General features: G+C 50.3%; 1 protein-coding gene across 1 annotated transcript; it reads right to left on the bottom strand.

Annotated features, from left to right (window-relative positions):
* Positions 1-359: 359 nt before the first annotated feature.
* ARHGAP19 (Rho GTPase activating protein 19) lies at positions 360-14,560 on the bottom strand. Its single transcript, XM_009878895.1, has 12 exons — positions 14,532-14,560; positions 11,532-11,797; positions 7,076-7,156; positions 6,542-6,751; positions 5,724-5,950; positions 5,108-5,194; positions 4,106-4,171; positions 3,186-3,374; positions 2,433-2,531; positions 1,746-1,838; positions 1,208-1,276; positions 360-756 (listed from the first exon to the last, which is right to left on the bottom strand). The coding sequence occupies exons 1-12, from the start codon at positions 14,558-14,560 to the stop codon at positions 700-702; spliced, it is 1,473 nt and encodes a 490-aa protein (XP_009877197.1). The 3' UTR covers positions 360-699.
* Positions 14,561-15,199: the final 639 nt, after the last annotated feature.

Raw genomic sequence — 15,199 nt, 5'->3', positions numbered from 1 at the left:
CAGAAACACAGAGGCTGCAAGCAATGGCCACCTCCAGCTCAAGCTGAAAGAGAGGGATGACTTTATTGGGGAAGCTGCTTTCCCCTGGTCCCACTTGAAATGACAGCATGCTGCTGTCCCTGCTTCTCCCAGGCCCATACTGTGCTCTGTACCGTTTGTGTGCTCCTGCCCTTTGAAGACAGCACAAGGCAAAAGAGAGCCCAGAGGAAGCAGAGGCTCCAGAGGAGGCCTGGAGGAAAGGTCATAACTGTGAGGATGCAGGTGAAGGCTCGAGTCCGTCGTTCTCACTGCTAACAGAAGGGAGGGAGCAAAACCAAGCCAATGGGCTAAAAACTCAGAGCAGAAAAGCAACAAAAATACAGCCCAGTAACATTGCAGAGAAAGCTGGGTGTGCACACAGGGCCCCGCAGTGCACGGGGCTCTGCCTGTAAGCCAGCACTCCAGCTCTTCCCAGAGCCAGCAGGTCAGACATGCTGCACAAGTTTTGGTTAGATAGTGGTTTGCCCCACAGTAGAATGAAATATAATTTATATACAGAAAGAAACAAGTCCCTGCAGTCTTTGCAAAGGTCCAGTTTCAAGAGTGCTGCCATGTTGGTGAGGGTTGCTTTGAGCCTGCAGCACTCCCCTCTCAGTGCAGCACACCATTCACAGCTTGTGAGGCTGGGCATTTCCCACCCATGCGTCGGTGCAAGGCGATTCAGAGGGAAGACGAATCCTTGGAAAGCAGGTGGCCTCGCATGCGTCTGCAGGATTCCTGGAGCAGAGAATTAGAGCAATTGAATGCTTGAGACACAGAACACCATGCAAGAAAAGGCTGGCATGCTGTCCTCTCCTTGCAAGGACTCCCCCCTGGAGTCCGCCACCCACGCCTTTTAGCTAAGCAGAGCACTAGACTAGAGGCAGTGAGCAGACGGGAACAAACGCAGCAGCTGGTCTCGGGCTGCACCAGTCTTTTGTCCCACTGCTACCCTGACCAGCCGCTAGCACTACCTGTGCTGCCAGCTGCCAGCAGGGCTGTCCACACCTGCCTGGGTGGCTTCCAGCATACCAACTGCCTGCAGCTCCACGTGGAGCAGACTGCTACAAGCCCCGCAGTTGCCACAGAGCCTTGCCTGGATGCCATCACCTCAGCAGCTGTCAGATCCCAGCAGACCAGGTTCCCCATAGGAGGGAGAATGGGAGCAGGGGCTGGTGGTGCATCTCACCTCTTTCCGACCCTCGAAAGATTTCAGCTTTGCTTGGGACATGTGAGCTGGAGATCCACATTTCTGTAACTGGACAAGAGAGAGGATAGGAGTAGAGAGCTGGGGAATGAAGCAGCATCCACAGCCTTCCCTGGGACCTGTCTGTACCACCAGAGAGCAGCTACCATCCACACCCACTCCTGGTTTGTCTGGGCCATGGGACAGCTCTACTACCCACAGGCATCATTCTCTGTACAACCCTCGAAGGAGTATGGGCTAGTGCCCCAGGGCAGGAACACAGCTAGAGGGACAAGACTGGAGTGGAGGCCCCGTGGTGCCACCCTTGTCCTGATGCTCCGCTCACCATCTGCTCTCCTCTCCTCACAGCAGCTTCCTCAGACCTTATTTGATCATACAAAAGAAACTTGAAAACCCACTCTTGGACAGACAACAGCAAGCAGTCCCCTAAGGATCACTAAAATGAGTGACCAAGCTGCGCTCAAACTCCTCTCACATGCTTCCCCACCAGCAGCTTCAGTGGTGCTCGAGCAGCTCTTACCAGGTGGACATTCTCTTTGCTGACTCGCTCAGCCTCCGGTGTGGCATCCCTGCTCTTCCTCTCCTGGATAACCGGGGTTCCCAAAACCTTCCGCTGCCGTAAGAAGAGAGGGCTGTTGGCTAGTGCTTAGAGTGCAAAGTGAAAAAGAAAGGGAAGGAGCAGGATGCATTGCTGGTAAGCAGTTGGATGCTGGGAAAGAAAAAAGGAAGCCAGGCTGGGACAAAGATCACAAAGCAGAACCACCTGAAATACCATGCCACTAGGCTGAGCCTGCCTGATTGTAAAGGGTTGGGGAGCTGACTTGAGGCCTGGCCAGGAGCCCAGCCTGTCAGACACAGGTATATCCTGCTGTGGGGTAGCCTACAGCGTGCTGACACCTGTGCTAACAGGCTGCACTACATGTCCAGCTCCCTGTCAGTCCACATCTTATCTCAGGAAGCAACCAATCCTTCAGAAAGATGCCTAGATCCCACAGCCATGCGTTTCATAGATAATTACACTTTACACTAACAAGGCTCTTTGTCACTGTGCTGCCTTTTCTGTCCCCAGTGGATCTGTGTTCTTTGGCAGCCAATGCTTTGAACAGACCATACCCTTTGAGGGCCTCATTCAAGCCAGGGCAAGGCAGAAGCAGAGAACAACATCAGAAACTCATAGTGGAGAGCACAGGTCAGAGGCTGCCTTTACCTTAATGAGGCCACTGAAGGAGCGTGAGCGGGTGCGTCGTGGTGCTGGGGATGTGGGTACATCAGAGCCAGGAGTAAGAGCTGTAGGATGCTTATTAAACTAGAAGGAAACACAAGGACAGTATGTTAGCACAGTTACTGTTACACGTACACCGGTGTCTTGCTGCTGCAGGCTGCTCTGCCTGCTGCCCTCTGCGTGGAAGTCAGTTTGTCTCTTCCACGCTCCAAAATGGAGGAGCAGCTCAGAGCTGCAAGGAGGAGAAAGCAGAGGAAGGCTGCATCTCCTACCCAGGATTACTGGAAGCAGCAGGTGTTGGAGCAGAAAGGGGGTTGGGCAGCAGCTGGAGGCTAGCAGCCAGGCCTGGTGCTGACCATATCTACCAGTCTCTCTGGAGTAGCAGGTTGGTGGGAATGCTCATGGGATCAAGAGGAGACCAGTTTGCCTACTCCCTGCAGGCAAGAGGGGACAAGACTTTTCCCTTTCTGAAGGAAGAAGCTCCACAAGGCTATGATCAGGACTGGGGAACTGCTGGCTTGGAAAATAGAGAGCTCAAAGCACAGTTTGGTACAGCAACCTCCACAGTCAGCCTCGTCCCCTGCCTTCCTGCAGCTCTGCCCCTTACGTAGCACAAAGCCCACTTTTTCCAGCCCGCCCAGGATTAGGAGCAGCTCTCGAGCAGGCCCTGCCTTTAGCCCTGTGCCCAGGATTGCACTGGCAAGCACACCCCAAGGATATCTTTCCTCCCCACACTACCTGCCGGATAAGCTTCTTCTTCTTTGCAGAGTCAGGCATATTGTGGACATGGCGGAAGAGCTCCTTCAGTGCCTCCTCTGTGCGCTGCTGGGTCTCCTCTTGATGGCAAGTGTCCAGCCGGCTTCGCTTCTGAGACTTGAGGGGCTGCAGCTCCTTAGAGCCAGAAGATGTCAGCAAATCCAGGTCATCCTGGGAAAGCGGAGATAGCAGCTGCTTGCCATGCTTTAATCCAAACGAGCCACCCATCTGAGCCAGGTTGGGAAGAGTCTCATGAGCTGCCTCAACCCCAGTGAATGCACAGTGCTCTGTTTTCCCTACCCCTCTGCAGCAGCACTGCACCAGCAGGCCCTGTGCCAGGAAGAGGTGACAGCAATACAAAGGTGACCCCATTGCTTCTTCCCTCCCCTCCCGGATGCCAACTGCAGAAGACCTTCCAGGCTTGTGAAGGGTCAGTGCAGCTCCTCACAACGCACCTTCCCTCTCCTCCAGCCATACAGGGCAGGGAAGCATTTGCTGGCAGGACACAGACAAATCTCATCTCAGTGGCAGCAAGTAGCCTTTATCCCAGCCCCTCTTCCAAGCAGCCTGGCCATGGCAGCAGGCAGCCTGTCTGTTTGGAAGGCACAACCCCATGAAGGAGCAGGTGCTGCATGCACTGGGCACAGGGAGCAGGTTTGCTGCTAAACAGGGGCTGGTAGCTGTCCCTGTGCTTTTGATTAGCAGATGCTTCAACTCTGCCCAATTTCCCTAATGCAGCCGCCTGCACTACCACACCATATGGTTCCCTCACTCCTGCTCTCTGACAGATCCTCTTTCATGACTTTGTTTGTTTTCAGTTTCTTTCCCTCACAAGGATCCCTTCATAGTGTCACAGCCTCTGCCCTTTCATGGCAGGCTGGGGCTGCACCTGCTGGCCTTACCTTTGATGTGTGGGCTCTGGATCCCAGATAGTGCAGCCTGGCACACTCCCGGATGTACGCTGGGGCCTGTGATCATGAGCAGACAAAAGGCCAAACAGATGTTTAGTATGTTTGACCCTGGGGCAAGAGTGGCCCCAGCAAGAGCTGCTCTTCACCCACACCACACAAGCCAGTTCTATCAAGACTCAGCCATTCACAGCAGACAAAGAAATGGGATTTCATGTCCTCAGCATGGTCCCTGTTCACAGCTTCAAGGCAGGCAACCAGCACAAAGTAAGAGCGGGGTTCCACCTTTTTCAAGCAATTCCCCCAGCTCTGAACAGGCCAAACAGGGGCCTGACAAAGAGGGCAGAAGGGTGACTTTCTATGGGAGGACTCTTTGCAGAGAGCAGATACCTACAATGACTGCAAACGTCCTGAGAAGTCAAGACTGCCTGTTGTGGAAACATTCCCTGAGAAGAACCTGCAGAAAGCCCCCCAGTCCTGAGTGCCCTCTGCCGTAGCACTCTACTCTGAACTAGCCAGAGGCCCAAGACTGCAGACTGTGCCTCTAACAGCAGTGGCTTGGCTACCACATGCAGAGAAGTTCACAAGAAAACGAGCTGCCGTATTAGGGGTTCAGCTCTTGGCTGTACTCATCCAGGACAAGCCCCTTCAGTTTCCTCAGCCTGCGAGGGGATCCCCGTGGGGGTTCCTGTCCTCAGAGACCAGGTCTCCCCGGTGGGCATCGGGTGCTGGTGTCCAGCAGAGGGTGGTGTTACACTGCACCGTGCTCCTGACCTGCCCAGGAAAAACCACCTCCGGGGGCCCCTTCCTCCTCCGGGGCTGCCTGTCCAGCAAAGACCTCCTCCCCAGCCACTAAAGGAGCAGGTTTTGAAGAACTCATACTTGTCATATTGCAGAAGAGAGTGCCCAGAATACACACTCGACACCTGGGATCTGTCTGGACAAGGGGTATCCAGTTGAAGGGCCAAGGAGAGCAAGACCCCAAGGCACACTTACCTTGAAGAGTTTCTGAGAGTGTTTGATCATGAAGGTGACTCCATTGTTTAGCTTCGTGATATTCTCCTGAAGGTCATTTGCTGTCACCTGGTAAGGCGGCACAGGCAAAGGTGCAGGAGTTAGAAAGGGACAGGGAAGGGTCTCTGGTGTCCTTGCTGTCTCTGGGACACAGAAACACACAGTCCCTCAGCAGGAGACCTGATCTGAGGAGGTGGATAGGCAGGGCTCACAGCACGCCAAGAAGCAGAGCTCACAGCTGCTCTGACAGGAGGAGAACTAGGCAACCCCTGGGCCAAACAGTTTACCAGCAGCACAAGAAACCTTGCAGAGAGATCTGAAAGGTTTTTCCGGGGTTCTCATTATTAAAATAACTAGGACTGTGCTGTGCTTTCAATTTTACTGAAAAAGATGAAGCATCAGCTGCAAATAAGACCTGTGGCAGGGCTAGACTGAACACTAGGACTGAGTCCTGCCGGAAAGCTCCACCTCACCATCCCAGCTTCCAACCATCACTGTATCAACACTTACTTGGACTTCACACCTTGGTTCTTCCCCTGCCAAGCCTCTGCTTTCTACTTTGCAATATCCCACCCACAGATACTGAGGCATTGCTCACATTTCTGGGCCATAGGATGTGGGGTGCAAACATGAGGGCAAGATTGTGGGCAGACATCTTGTTCTTGTCCTGCTTCTTGGCAGTCTGGTAGAGCAAGTCGAGCAGCAGTTTGAGCAGACTGCGGTTGGGCGCGGGAAGGATCAAAAACAGCAGCTGCAGGGCTTCAATTTGGCGTTCTTTGTCTGGAGTGTTGGTCTTATTCCCCTTCTCATCAAACAGCGTCAGGTCTGCCAAATCACAAGGCAGAACGTGAAGGACATACATTACCTTCCCTAACATCAAGCCTATTGCAATCGGTTACCCTTTCCCTCTTCATTTGCAGATCTTCTCCAAACTCCTGCACAGTTCTTGGCCCTCCGACTCTCTCCTCCCAGCTCCACACCTGATGTGTTAATCTGTGGTATTCCTCCCACAGAGTAACATAGTCGCTAAAAATTGTGATGGGTTGAAGACAAGATGGAGGAAGTTCACATAAGGTAGTTCAATAACAGTTATTAAGCACAGAGAAACCACACTTCGCTCAGGAGACCCCCAGGCGTAAAACAGATGGAGACACAGGTTACCAGTGTGGGCTCTACTCCTGTACATATCTGTTTATTTTTGGAGAGAGAAGACAGAGCTAGACAGACGCAGTCTGATTCCTTAGGATTTTCAGCTCCAGTCTTTCCATGATTAGGCTGAAATGGCAGAAAGATTCCTTCTTACCCTGCCTGTCAGGATTATGCTTTGGCAGCCTTGTGTGCAGCTCTGAATAATTACCAGCTTTCTAGGAGGCTAGTTCCATTCCCTCTGTTCACCACTGCCTCCTGCTCACTCACCTGCAATTTTGAGGTGGGCGTGGAAGTGCTTGTGTGTCAGCAGCGGCTCTGGTAATTCACCCAGGAACATCTTAAGCAGGGTGGCCACATCGTTGGAATGAAACTCCCCAGAGTCCAGGTCAATGTCTGTACCACTGTTCAGAGCATCCTTTAGGATCTGTTGCCTGATGCTGTTGCCTGGCACCCGAAACAAGCCTTCTGCTCTCAGATCTGCTTGTCAGAAGGGAGAAAAAAGGCCACTGATTAATCAGAGGCTGATTCCTGTCTTCTTACTAAAGCAGTTCTTTCCCCTTTCCAGAGCTTGACAGCAAACCTCAGTGAACTGCTTTCAAAAACATGACTTCAAGCTGGCTCCCAGCAGTGGAAAAAGCCTATGTATGAGATTAATGCATCTGCTAGGTAATTCTGGGGAACAGTTGCCAAGTGCAGCCCTGAACTACTGCTGCTGGAGCTTTTCACTGTCTGCACCAGAGACCTGAGGGGGCCAGCCAGATACCCCTTGGGATAAGAAGACGGCAAGACAGACTCACTTACTTTTGTGCAGATACTCGATTAGCTGGGAAACCTGTGCGATGCCTTCTTCTGTCAGTGGTGAGCCAAACACCACCCCTTTCTCTGCAGAACAGAAGAAAACGTGTTCAGGCAGCTCAGAGTCTAACAGCCACAGAGATGAGTGGTCCCGAAGAACGGGATCTCATCATGCAAACACCAGTGCCCCAAAACGGTAAGGGTGAAGGTCACAAGGACCCCCAAGGATGTGAGATACCACAAGCACTCCCAAATAAGTCACTTCATCTCACTATGCAGTTCTTACGAGGCCTTCATCATCTTGCTTCTTACCTCAACTTAATTACTGTTTTTATCAGCTAAAGCAAACATTATTTAGCTCTTGAGAAGAAAACAACACCAGAACAGATGCGTCCGTTTTAAAAGGAGTATCACCTGCAAGCCTGGACCTTAGGGCAACAGTAAGTGGGAAGGGCAGGTGTGACAGCCTGGACTGCCCAGGTTCCTGCCACATTGGCACGCTCTGCACCTGAGAAGAAAAGTCCAGGTTAATCCTCACTATGGCTTGATGTGGAGTGGAACAGAAAGAGGAGGTGCAGCTATGAGACTACAGGAGAGAGGAACAAGCACTGCTGGGGAGAGCAGGCAGGATCTGACTGGCTCACACTGGCCTCCTTCTCAGGGATGGGTAATCCCTGGAATTCCCTAATCCTGGTGAATATCTCTTCCAAGTCAGCCGCCCTGACCTGAGTACAGTAAAGTATGAAGGCTGAACAATGGAAAACGATAAAAAAAGGAGAATAGCGAAGCAATGAGCTGGGCCCTTCTCCATATGGAGCACTGACAGCTCTTCTCGCTCCTGGAGTTGGCTTTCACCTCATGGGACTGTTACAGATCAGGCATGAGCTGCCAGGTCCAGAATTCCGATAAATAACACAGCCTACAGCCCCAAAAGAAGACAGAAGCAACTGAGTGGAAAGGAGAAGATCTTTGCAAGGGAGCAAACATTAGATAAGAAGTCTGTTTAACTGCAAGGCACTTGTTGAATCAATGCAGAAAACGGTTCTTGCTCAGAGAGGGACTTCCCAGGTAAGACCGTGGTTATCCAGCAGGACAGTATTTACTAATGAATGCAGACGTGGTGGTGAATGGCTTTTCCCATAAGACACACACAGCCAGCACGCTCTGTCCTTCAGAACAGAGGCAACTCCCGGGGGCTTCACTGTGAGCAAACAGTGGCCTGAGCACTGCTTCTTCCCCTAGATGTGTGTAGGTTTTGACTGCAGCTAGAGACAAGTGCCAGATAGATCACACCGCGACATGCTGGCTGGGACGGGGCACAGAGCTGGTTTGTCCTGCCCTCACACTTAGGCTTCAAAGGGCCAACAGGTTTCAAAAAGCATATTCCTCCCTTCTGCATGACCAGCTGCCAGAAGCATGGGCCACTTCTGAGGGCAAGTTGGGCATTGGCCCCTCAGCTTTCTGCAGCTGAAAATTTCCTTCCTTATTGTTACAGCTGATAGCCTGGCAATCCAAGCAGTGTGTTGGCTGGTCTGATGAAAGTTATCTCCCTCACAAGCTCTCTCTTGCTTTTTTTTCCCCTCATAGCACATTTTGATTTTACTAGCTTTTGGTCTGTCACACTACAGATCTTACTGTTCTGAGGTGTTGATGCTCACAACATGTGGGAAAGACCTGGTTAACCCTATGCACTTCTCTAGCAGCCTCCCCGTGCAACTATATTTATTCCGCCTGAAGAATGTTCCACTTTCTTCCGGGACTTCTGAAATACATGCTAAGCTACCAGGAACTCCAGCCTCCTGTTAAATCGAGAACTTTCTGACCTCCCTGTGATGAAGCATATGCTTCAGTCCTGAAAGAGAAAGAAGGGCAATGTGACCTCTTGATCCACGCATAAAATCTGAAAGGTTTGATTGCAAAGGGAGAGAATGGTTGGCAAAAGATTCTTCTCCTTGAAGACAACAAAACTCATTAGGTATTCATCAGATAGAATCAATAGTGGCCGAGAAAAGGAAAATACATCTTCTTGGGACATGCAGGGCCTGACAAATTTGGTTTACTTTTGAAGTCACAAGTTGATATCTGAATGAGAATTTGGTTCTCAAAGAAACTTGAAAGACGTGTCTGGAGAACGGATGCTGAGTTATGAAGACTTAGATTTTATTGTGTGATTGCTTCTGAAACTAAGCAGCAGCATGAGATTGGGTTTCCTGATGCTCAAAGAAGTTGTATGTATTTGCAGTTTGATCGGCTCTGAGCTCTATGGTCCTCGGCCTCTGGCTTTGAAGACATAAAACCTGTTTGTTCTAGCTAGTCTATAATACGAAGAAAAACAAATGATGGCTCCGAGATGAAACACACAGCACATGAAACCAGTTTTCTCCATAGGTACAAACTTCTTTTTCTCTGAGTTCGGCCAAGGAGTTCACAGACAGTGCCTGTCAATGCACGGAGACACTGCCATTGCATCCTGGGAGTGCAGCCAGCAGACTTGGAAACATCTGCTAGCTGTAGCTGTAGTGAGACACCCGGCCCTGGAGACATCTGAATGGGGGAAGGCGGAGCTCTTGAGGAAGAGAGCTAGCGGGAGACATCAGGTCTGAAAGAGCAGCACTCCGGCAGAGTACAGATAGTTTGAAAAAACAAGCTAGGGAAGGCTCACAAGTCCCTGCTAGAAGGTTTTGACAAGAACACAGACGTTTCCATACATGCTAAGAAAACACTTTCAGCGTAGTTACACGCTCAATTCTGTTTGTCAAGTGACAAGTGTCTGAACTCAGGGTGTCCTGCTACTCTCCAGGAACAGAAGCTGGAGCAATAACAGGTATGAGCACAGTCTAAATGCAGCTTGGGACCTGCTATTATGGAGTAGCCAGGTAAGTCACGGCAATAGTGAATAATTCTCACCCAAAGATGTTAAAGGACTTGAATTGCAGTGCTTGATTTTCTCCTGCAGTGCTGCCCAGCCCAGGGTGAATGTATCTATCAGAGCTCCCACTAGGTGAGAGCTAGGCTGAAGTCAGCACCAGAAAACTCAGCCTGAGCAGTGGGGCTGCAGAGCTTGTCCTTAGGAAACACAATGGAGGAATAGGTTTGGCAGAATCAGAAACTCTTTGAAAAATTATATAAAAGTTGAAGACAAAAAAAGAAAAAAACCCACCACCACCGTACTTGGGCACAGTGATAGCTCCCTTCTCAGAGGCACTTATAATAGCAAAACTGCTCCAAGGAAGGGGAAGACTAATTAGAAGTGTTCAACCTCAGGCTGCCAACATCTGAAGGCAGCTACCCACAGCTTCTCTGCCAGCAGACAGCCAAGTCTAGCTGGGAGACCAGAGCTGACGAGGGATGTGAGAGGTGCCCAGATGGAGGCGGTTTCTGTCTAGAGGAGTGAGAAGGCTTAACTGAACTTATCAGGAGAACCAGGCTCCCCTTGAGTGTGGGCAGAGGTGGGAGAAGGCACACACTCCTAGGACACCCCTTCAGTTACAACAAAAGAGTGGTAAATGCCAGCGAGTGAAAAGGAGAGGATCTGAACACAACTGTGCTCCAAAGCCAATCTCAGAGTTCTGAGAAGGGGCTTGGGGCTAGTGTTTCATAACCAAGACTGCTGAACTTGAAAGAGAAGACACGGATCGTCAGTCTACCAGCAGAAAACTCCAGCTGAATGCCCATCTCGGAGAGAAAGAGAAATATGCCATCTCCCAGGGTTGAATCTGGGCTTGAGCAGAGTCAGTCTGCAAAGCTTTGCCACTGACTCTCCAGATTGGGGTGTGGAGGAGAGCGGCACTGCCATTTGGATGGGAGGTGCTTACAGATTTCTGAGCTGCGCAGACAAGACCTTCCAGAGAGCTGGGACAGCAACTGAAGGAGGCAGCGGGCCTGGAGACAAGTCAGTGGCCTGGTAAACCTGGGCATTATCGTTCTTGATGGAACCCAATGCTCTCAGCCTTTACTGATATTCCATCACTTATGAGGAAAGCTAATGAGCTAAGTAAACAGAGTGTAGACTACCATGGACACAAACAAGCAGAGAGAGGAGGACACCTTGGTGTGTACAGGGAAAACCTGCAGCTTGTTCAGGCACCCCTCTCCAGCCCAGTGCCATCCAGACAGCCAGACCAGAAACACTCAGGGACCAAAGCTGTGTCTCTGTGGTGTGTGCTGCACTGAGCACAGCAAGCAGCCGACCCACTGAGGCCAACCAACATACGCCACAGCAATAACCTCCAGAAGAAGGGTACTCTAGAACTGTCAGGGCGTTTCTATGGTGAACCTCCTGGCCTCTGTTTTGCTCCTTTCTAGAAGTGGCATCCCCAAAGGCTGCAAACCTGTAGTATCAAGCATTCAACATAAGCTCAAAACAACAGGCTAACAGTAAGGTTTTGTAAGCTACGTGTAATGGATGATGATGGTCAGCATCACCCTAAAGGTGGGCAACCAGACATCATGCCATACTCACCCTTGCGCTTCAGAGACATCAGAGAACGAAAAAACCCAGAGGCTGTGCTGTTTGTCCCAGGCAGCTTTGGGTCCTCCTCTCCCATTAGCTGGGCCAGCTCTGTCCCAGGCAAGTCAATGAGCCTGGTAATGTTGCTGACCACGAGCTCTGTGAACACCTCTGGTTTTTCATGGCGCAGCTTTTCCACAAAGAAGTCAGGATTGAAGATGATGGGCTGGCTGCGGAGGGAGGAGTCATTGCAAATGACAAAATTGCAGATGGCATCACTGGAAAAAAGGGAAGGAGAAAAAAAACCACAAAATTCCTCATTGCTTTGTTCTTTGCAGCCAGTTGGACTACCCTGAAGGAGGCATCTGGTGACACAGGAGCTACCAGGCTACACCAACACCACTGTCTGTCTTTGGTGAACGTTGAGCACAGCACAGTTACATTTCCTTTTGGAGCAAAAACATTTCTGGCCTGTCTATACAACACAGCCCAAGACTAGCACTTGATATGGTGATGGTAACATATGCAACACATGGCAACATCCAACTAAAACTTTCACTTTATCTATACCCTGCTAGCTCAAGCAGACATGACACTCGATATGTTACATTAGCTTACCACTCTCAGTCATAAATAAGTTTGCTTATGTCTCCTTCCTCCCCAGAAATTCACTCCCAGTGGCCAAAAAGCCTAAATCCCAACCTAAATTTTGTCATGGCCAGCTTGTGCTCATCAGTTCCCATTGCTGTTCCATCATGCCCACCTTACTATCAACAAATAGATAGTTCCCATGCCCTGGGACTTTCTATTTAAGTTCATAAACGTGCAATCACACTGACCTACAGTTCTGCTAGGGATGTGGCCAAACTCTTCCAGGTGACAAGCTGCCAATTCTTTTGTTAGTGCTCTCTGCCAGCTAAGATAACTGCCCAGCTATGCACTCTAAGTCTGGCATGACCGTGAATTCATGAGTATTAGCATGAGCCACAGCAGATCAGTTCTTGAGGAACGGCTGGTAACCTTTCTCCTAGAACACCTCTTTTCAGCTCATCCAGCTCTTGCCTCTTCTTCAGGCTGTCCCTTAGCCAACCCCCCTGTTCTCTACTGACGCCTTCTTTCCCCCTTCCACAGCCTCAGGGATGCATCTGAGACACTGTTCTGCTAAGGGTTATCTATACCAGATACTTAGCCCTACCAGATGTTAAGTAAGCTACATTTACTTTGTCTAAAATCAAAATAAAGAGTTATCAAAGACGTATTTCGGGTTAATCAGAGCTCTTAATGTTCACACTTCAAGATTTCCCAATTTCCATCTACCTCTAGGTCTTTCATTACCATATTCCCACCACTACTTCAAACACTTTCATGCTTCTGAAGTCAAGCCCACAGGCTAGAGTTGCCTAGCTTGCTTCTCCTGTCCCTCTTTTACTTAAATGTCATTATTCTCCAGTCACAAGCTACTGCCTTGCTGCCATACTTGGCTATAAAGTGCTGCTGTCCTGGCCCTACGAGTTAGTGTGCCAGTTTTTTTAGAGCTCTGGGTGGAAGCTGGCTACCCACCCAGCTTGCACGCAACACTGCCTGCTGGCTCCGCGTGACGTTCCCCAATCCTTTAATCATTTGTGCGCTCTCATCTAACACTTTCCGCTGTTTCAACATCTCTCCTCAGCTAGGAGCTCTCACTGAGCACCATTTCCCAAAAGCAGCTGCTCAGTGCACAGGTGACAGAAATGCCGTGCTCTCGCAGCAGGGATCACCGCCGTTTGGTGTGGCACCCGGGGCAGGCGTGTGCTCGGCCAGTCACCTTGACCTTCCTCTCCTCTCTGCTGAGGGGTGGAGGCCACATCACCCTGTTTGGACCAAGCCGGGCACCCACGCTCCCTGCTCAGCACGCCTGCCACCGAAAGCATTTGCAACCCACTGGACCTTATACCCACTGGTTCGAGCAACTCTGTGCTTCAGCTGCTAGTTCAGAGACCTCAGCAGCTCATCGTTCTGATGTAAATTGACAGTAGTTAACGAAGGGGAGGACACCAAAGCACGTCCTGGCAAGTCGCTTGAACTCCTGCCCACCTCCACACAGCATCTGTGAACCCAACCGTGATCTGAGCGACCGCCGCACATCCTTAACCTGAAAGAGCGTCTCGGCGCGATTTCCAAGACGCGTGATCAGAATACGAGAATAAAAGCTGGGACTCGGGCTCTGCAAGGAGAAAGACACTTGCTGAAATCGGAGGAAACCAGGCTCTCAGCAACACTTGCATCGTGAGAATCCGTACGAAATCCTCTCCCTTTGCCACTGCTTGCCACGGATGTCAAAGACTCCTTCAAGAGGATGGAGAGGAGGAAGGTCTGCAAGGCAATCTGCTAGGTCATCTTAAATTTTAAAAAGCTCTTAAAGGCTCCCAGCTGGATTTCTCAGAGTGGCCTAGCAAGCATGCTGGCAACTCCAAATGGGGGCCGTATTTTTCTCAGCACCTCCCAGCCTGTTCTTCAGCAGTTTGTTATCTGCAATAAATCAAGACCGAAATGCAACAACTTGGTATCAGCTGCGAAAAAGCAACTGTCAATCGACCTGATCATATTGGCGTTTCATGGCACCGGGCTACAACGCACAAACCAGTGCCAGCTCTGCCCATAATGTGGAGCAAGCCCTTTGCCTGAAACCCATGACAACTGATTCTGTGGTAATGCAGATCCTGAGAAGGGTTAATAGCAAGTGTATAGGCCCAGTGACCCTGCCTGCAATGATCCGTGCACTGTTATTCACTCACTAGCAGTTTTGTTTCCCCACAGAGAAGATATGCAAATACTTTGCAGCAGTTACATCAAGCATCACAGATTATCTGCTCCCTCTGACAATTAGATATCTAGATTCAGAGAAAGAAAATGAAACAATTTTGTCAACTAGAACTGACTGACACGACTTCTCTGCACAGCCAGTGTTACAAGTCGCGCAAAGTTTAACAACATTTAACACAAAAAATAAATAGAAAAAAGTAAATTTCTTACATGAGTGCTGAGAGCTTTTGGAGAGGCATTAGGAAGCAGAGACAGGGGAAAGAACTTGCTCCTTGTTTCCAGCAACAAAAGAAACCTGCCTGTCCCAGCACAGCCTATGCAAATTCCACGCATGCTACGAGACACAAGGGCGCATTATTAGGTCTGAAAGGCCCCCTTGGCACACACTGGGCATCAGCCTTCACACAGAGACAAAACAGAAAAGAAAAGCTGGACAAATTGATTCATGTCTCTTGCCAAAGGCTGCGTAGCTGGAGTTTAATGGCAAATAATTCCTACATAGAAACCAGCATTTTGAATTAGGACCAGTGTGGTATTGAGTGCTCTCCACCTGTATCCAAGAGGAATCCACAAAATAGCCCCAAATCTACCCTGTGTTTACCAGGAGTAAAGCCATGCAAACACATTCCCAACAGCAGCCAAGCACAACTGATGTTATGGCACCAGCAGGACAATAGCCGAGTCCCTTAACTGCCCAACCCTGTGCCCAGAAGCCTTGCTAGAAACACTCTCTGCCCCTGCCTTTCACACTTCCAGCCCCTTTCAAAGACTTCAGCTCATTGACAGGCCTCTCCACAGCTGGAAACAGCACCTGGGCAGCGCGTTTTTGCTGCCGTTACTGTGCCACCGTGTGCCGTTCACCCATTCGGGCTTCCCGT

Source organism: Apaloderma vittatum, unplaced genomic scaffold (genome assembly GCF_000703405.1).
Source record: "Apaloderma vittatum isolate BGI_N311 unplaced genomic scaffold, ASM70340v1 scaffold32120, whole genome shotgun sequence".
Classification (NCBI taxonomy): Eukaryota; Metazoa; Chordata; class Aves; order Trogoniformes; family Trogonidae; genus Apaloderma; species Apaloderma vittatum.
Note: the sequence above shows the minus strand (reverse complement) of the source record. Positions and strands in the feature narration are given on the sequence as shown.

Coding starts and splice junctions, on each gene's coding strand:
- ARHGAP19 (XM_009878895.1), bottom strand. CDS start 14,560: ATGCCTCTCCAAAAGCTCTCAGCACTCAT. Junction 4,172..5,107: donor ACTCTCAGAAACTCTTCAAG/GTAAGTGTGCCT, acceptor TCATGATCACAG/GCCCCAGCGTACATCCGGGA. Junction 1,277..1,745: donor GCAAAGAGAATGTCCACCTG/GTAAGAGCTGCT, acceptor TCTCTTGTCCAG/TTACAGAAATGTGGATCTCC.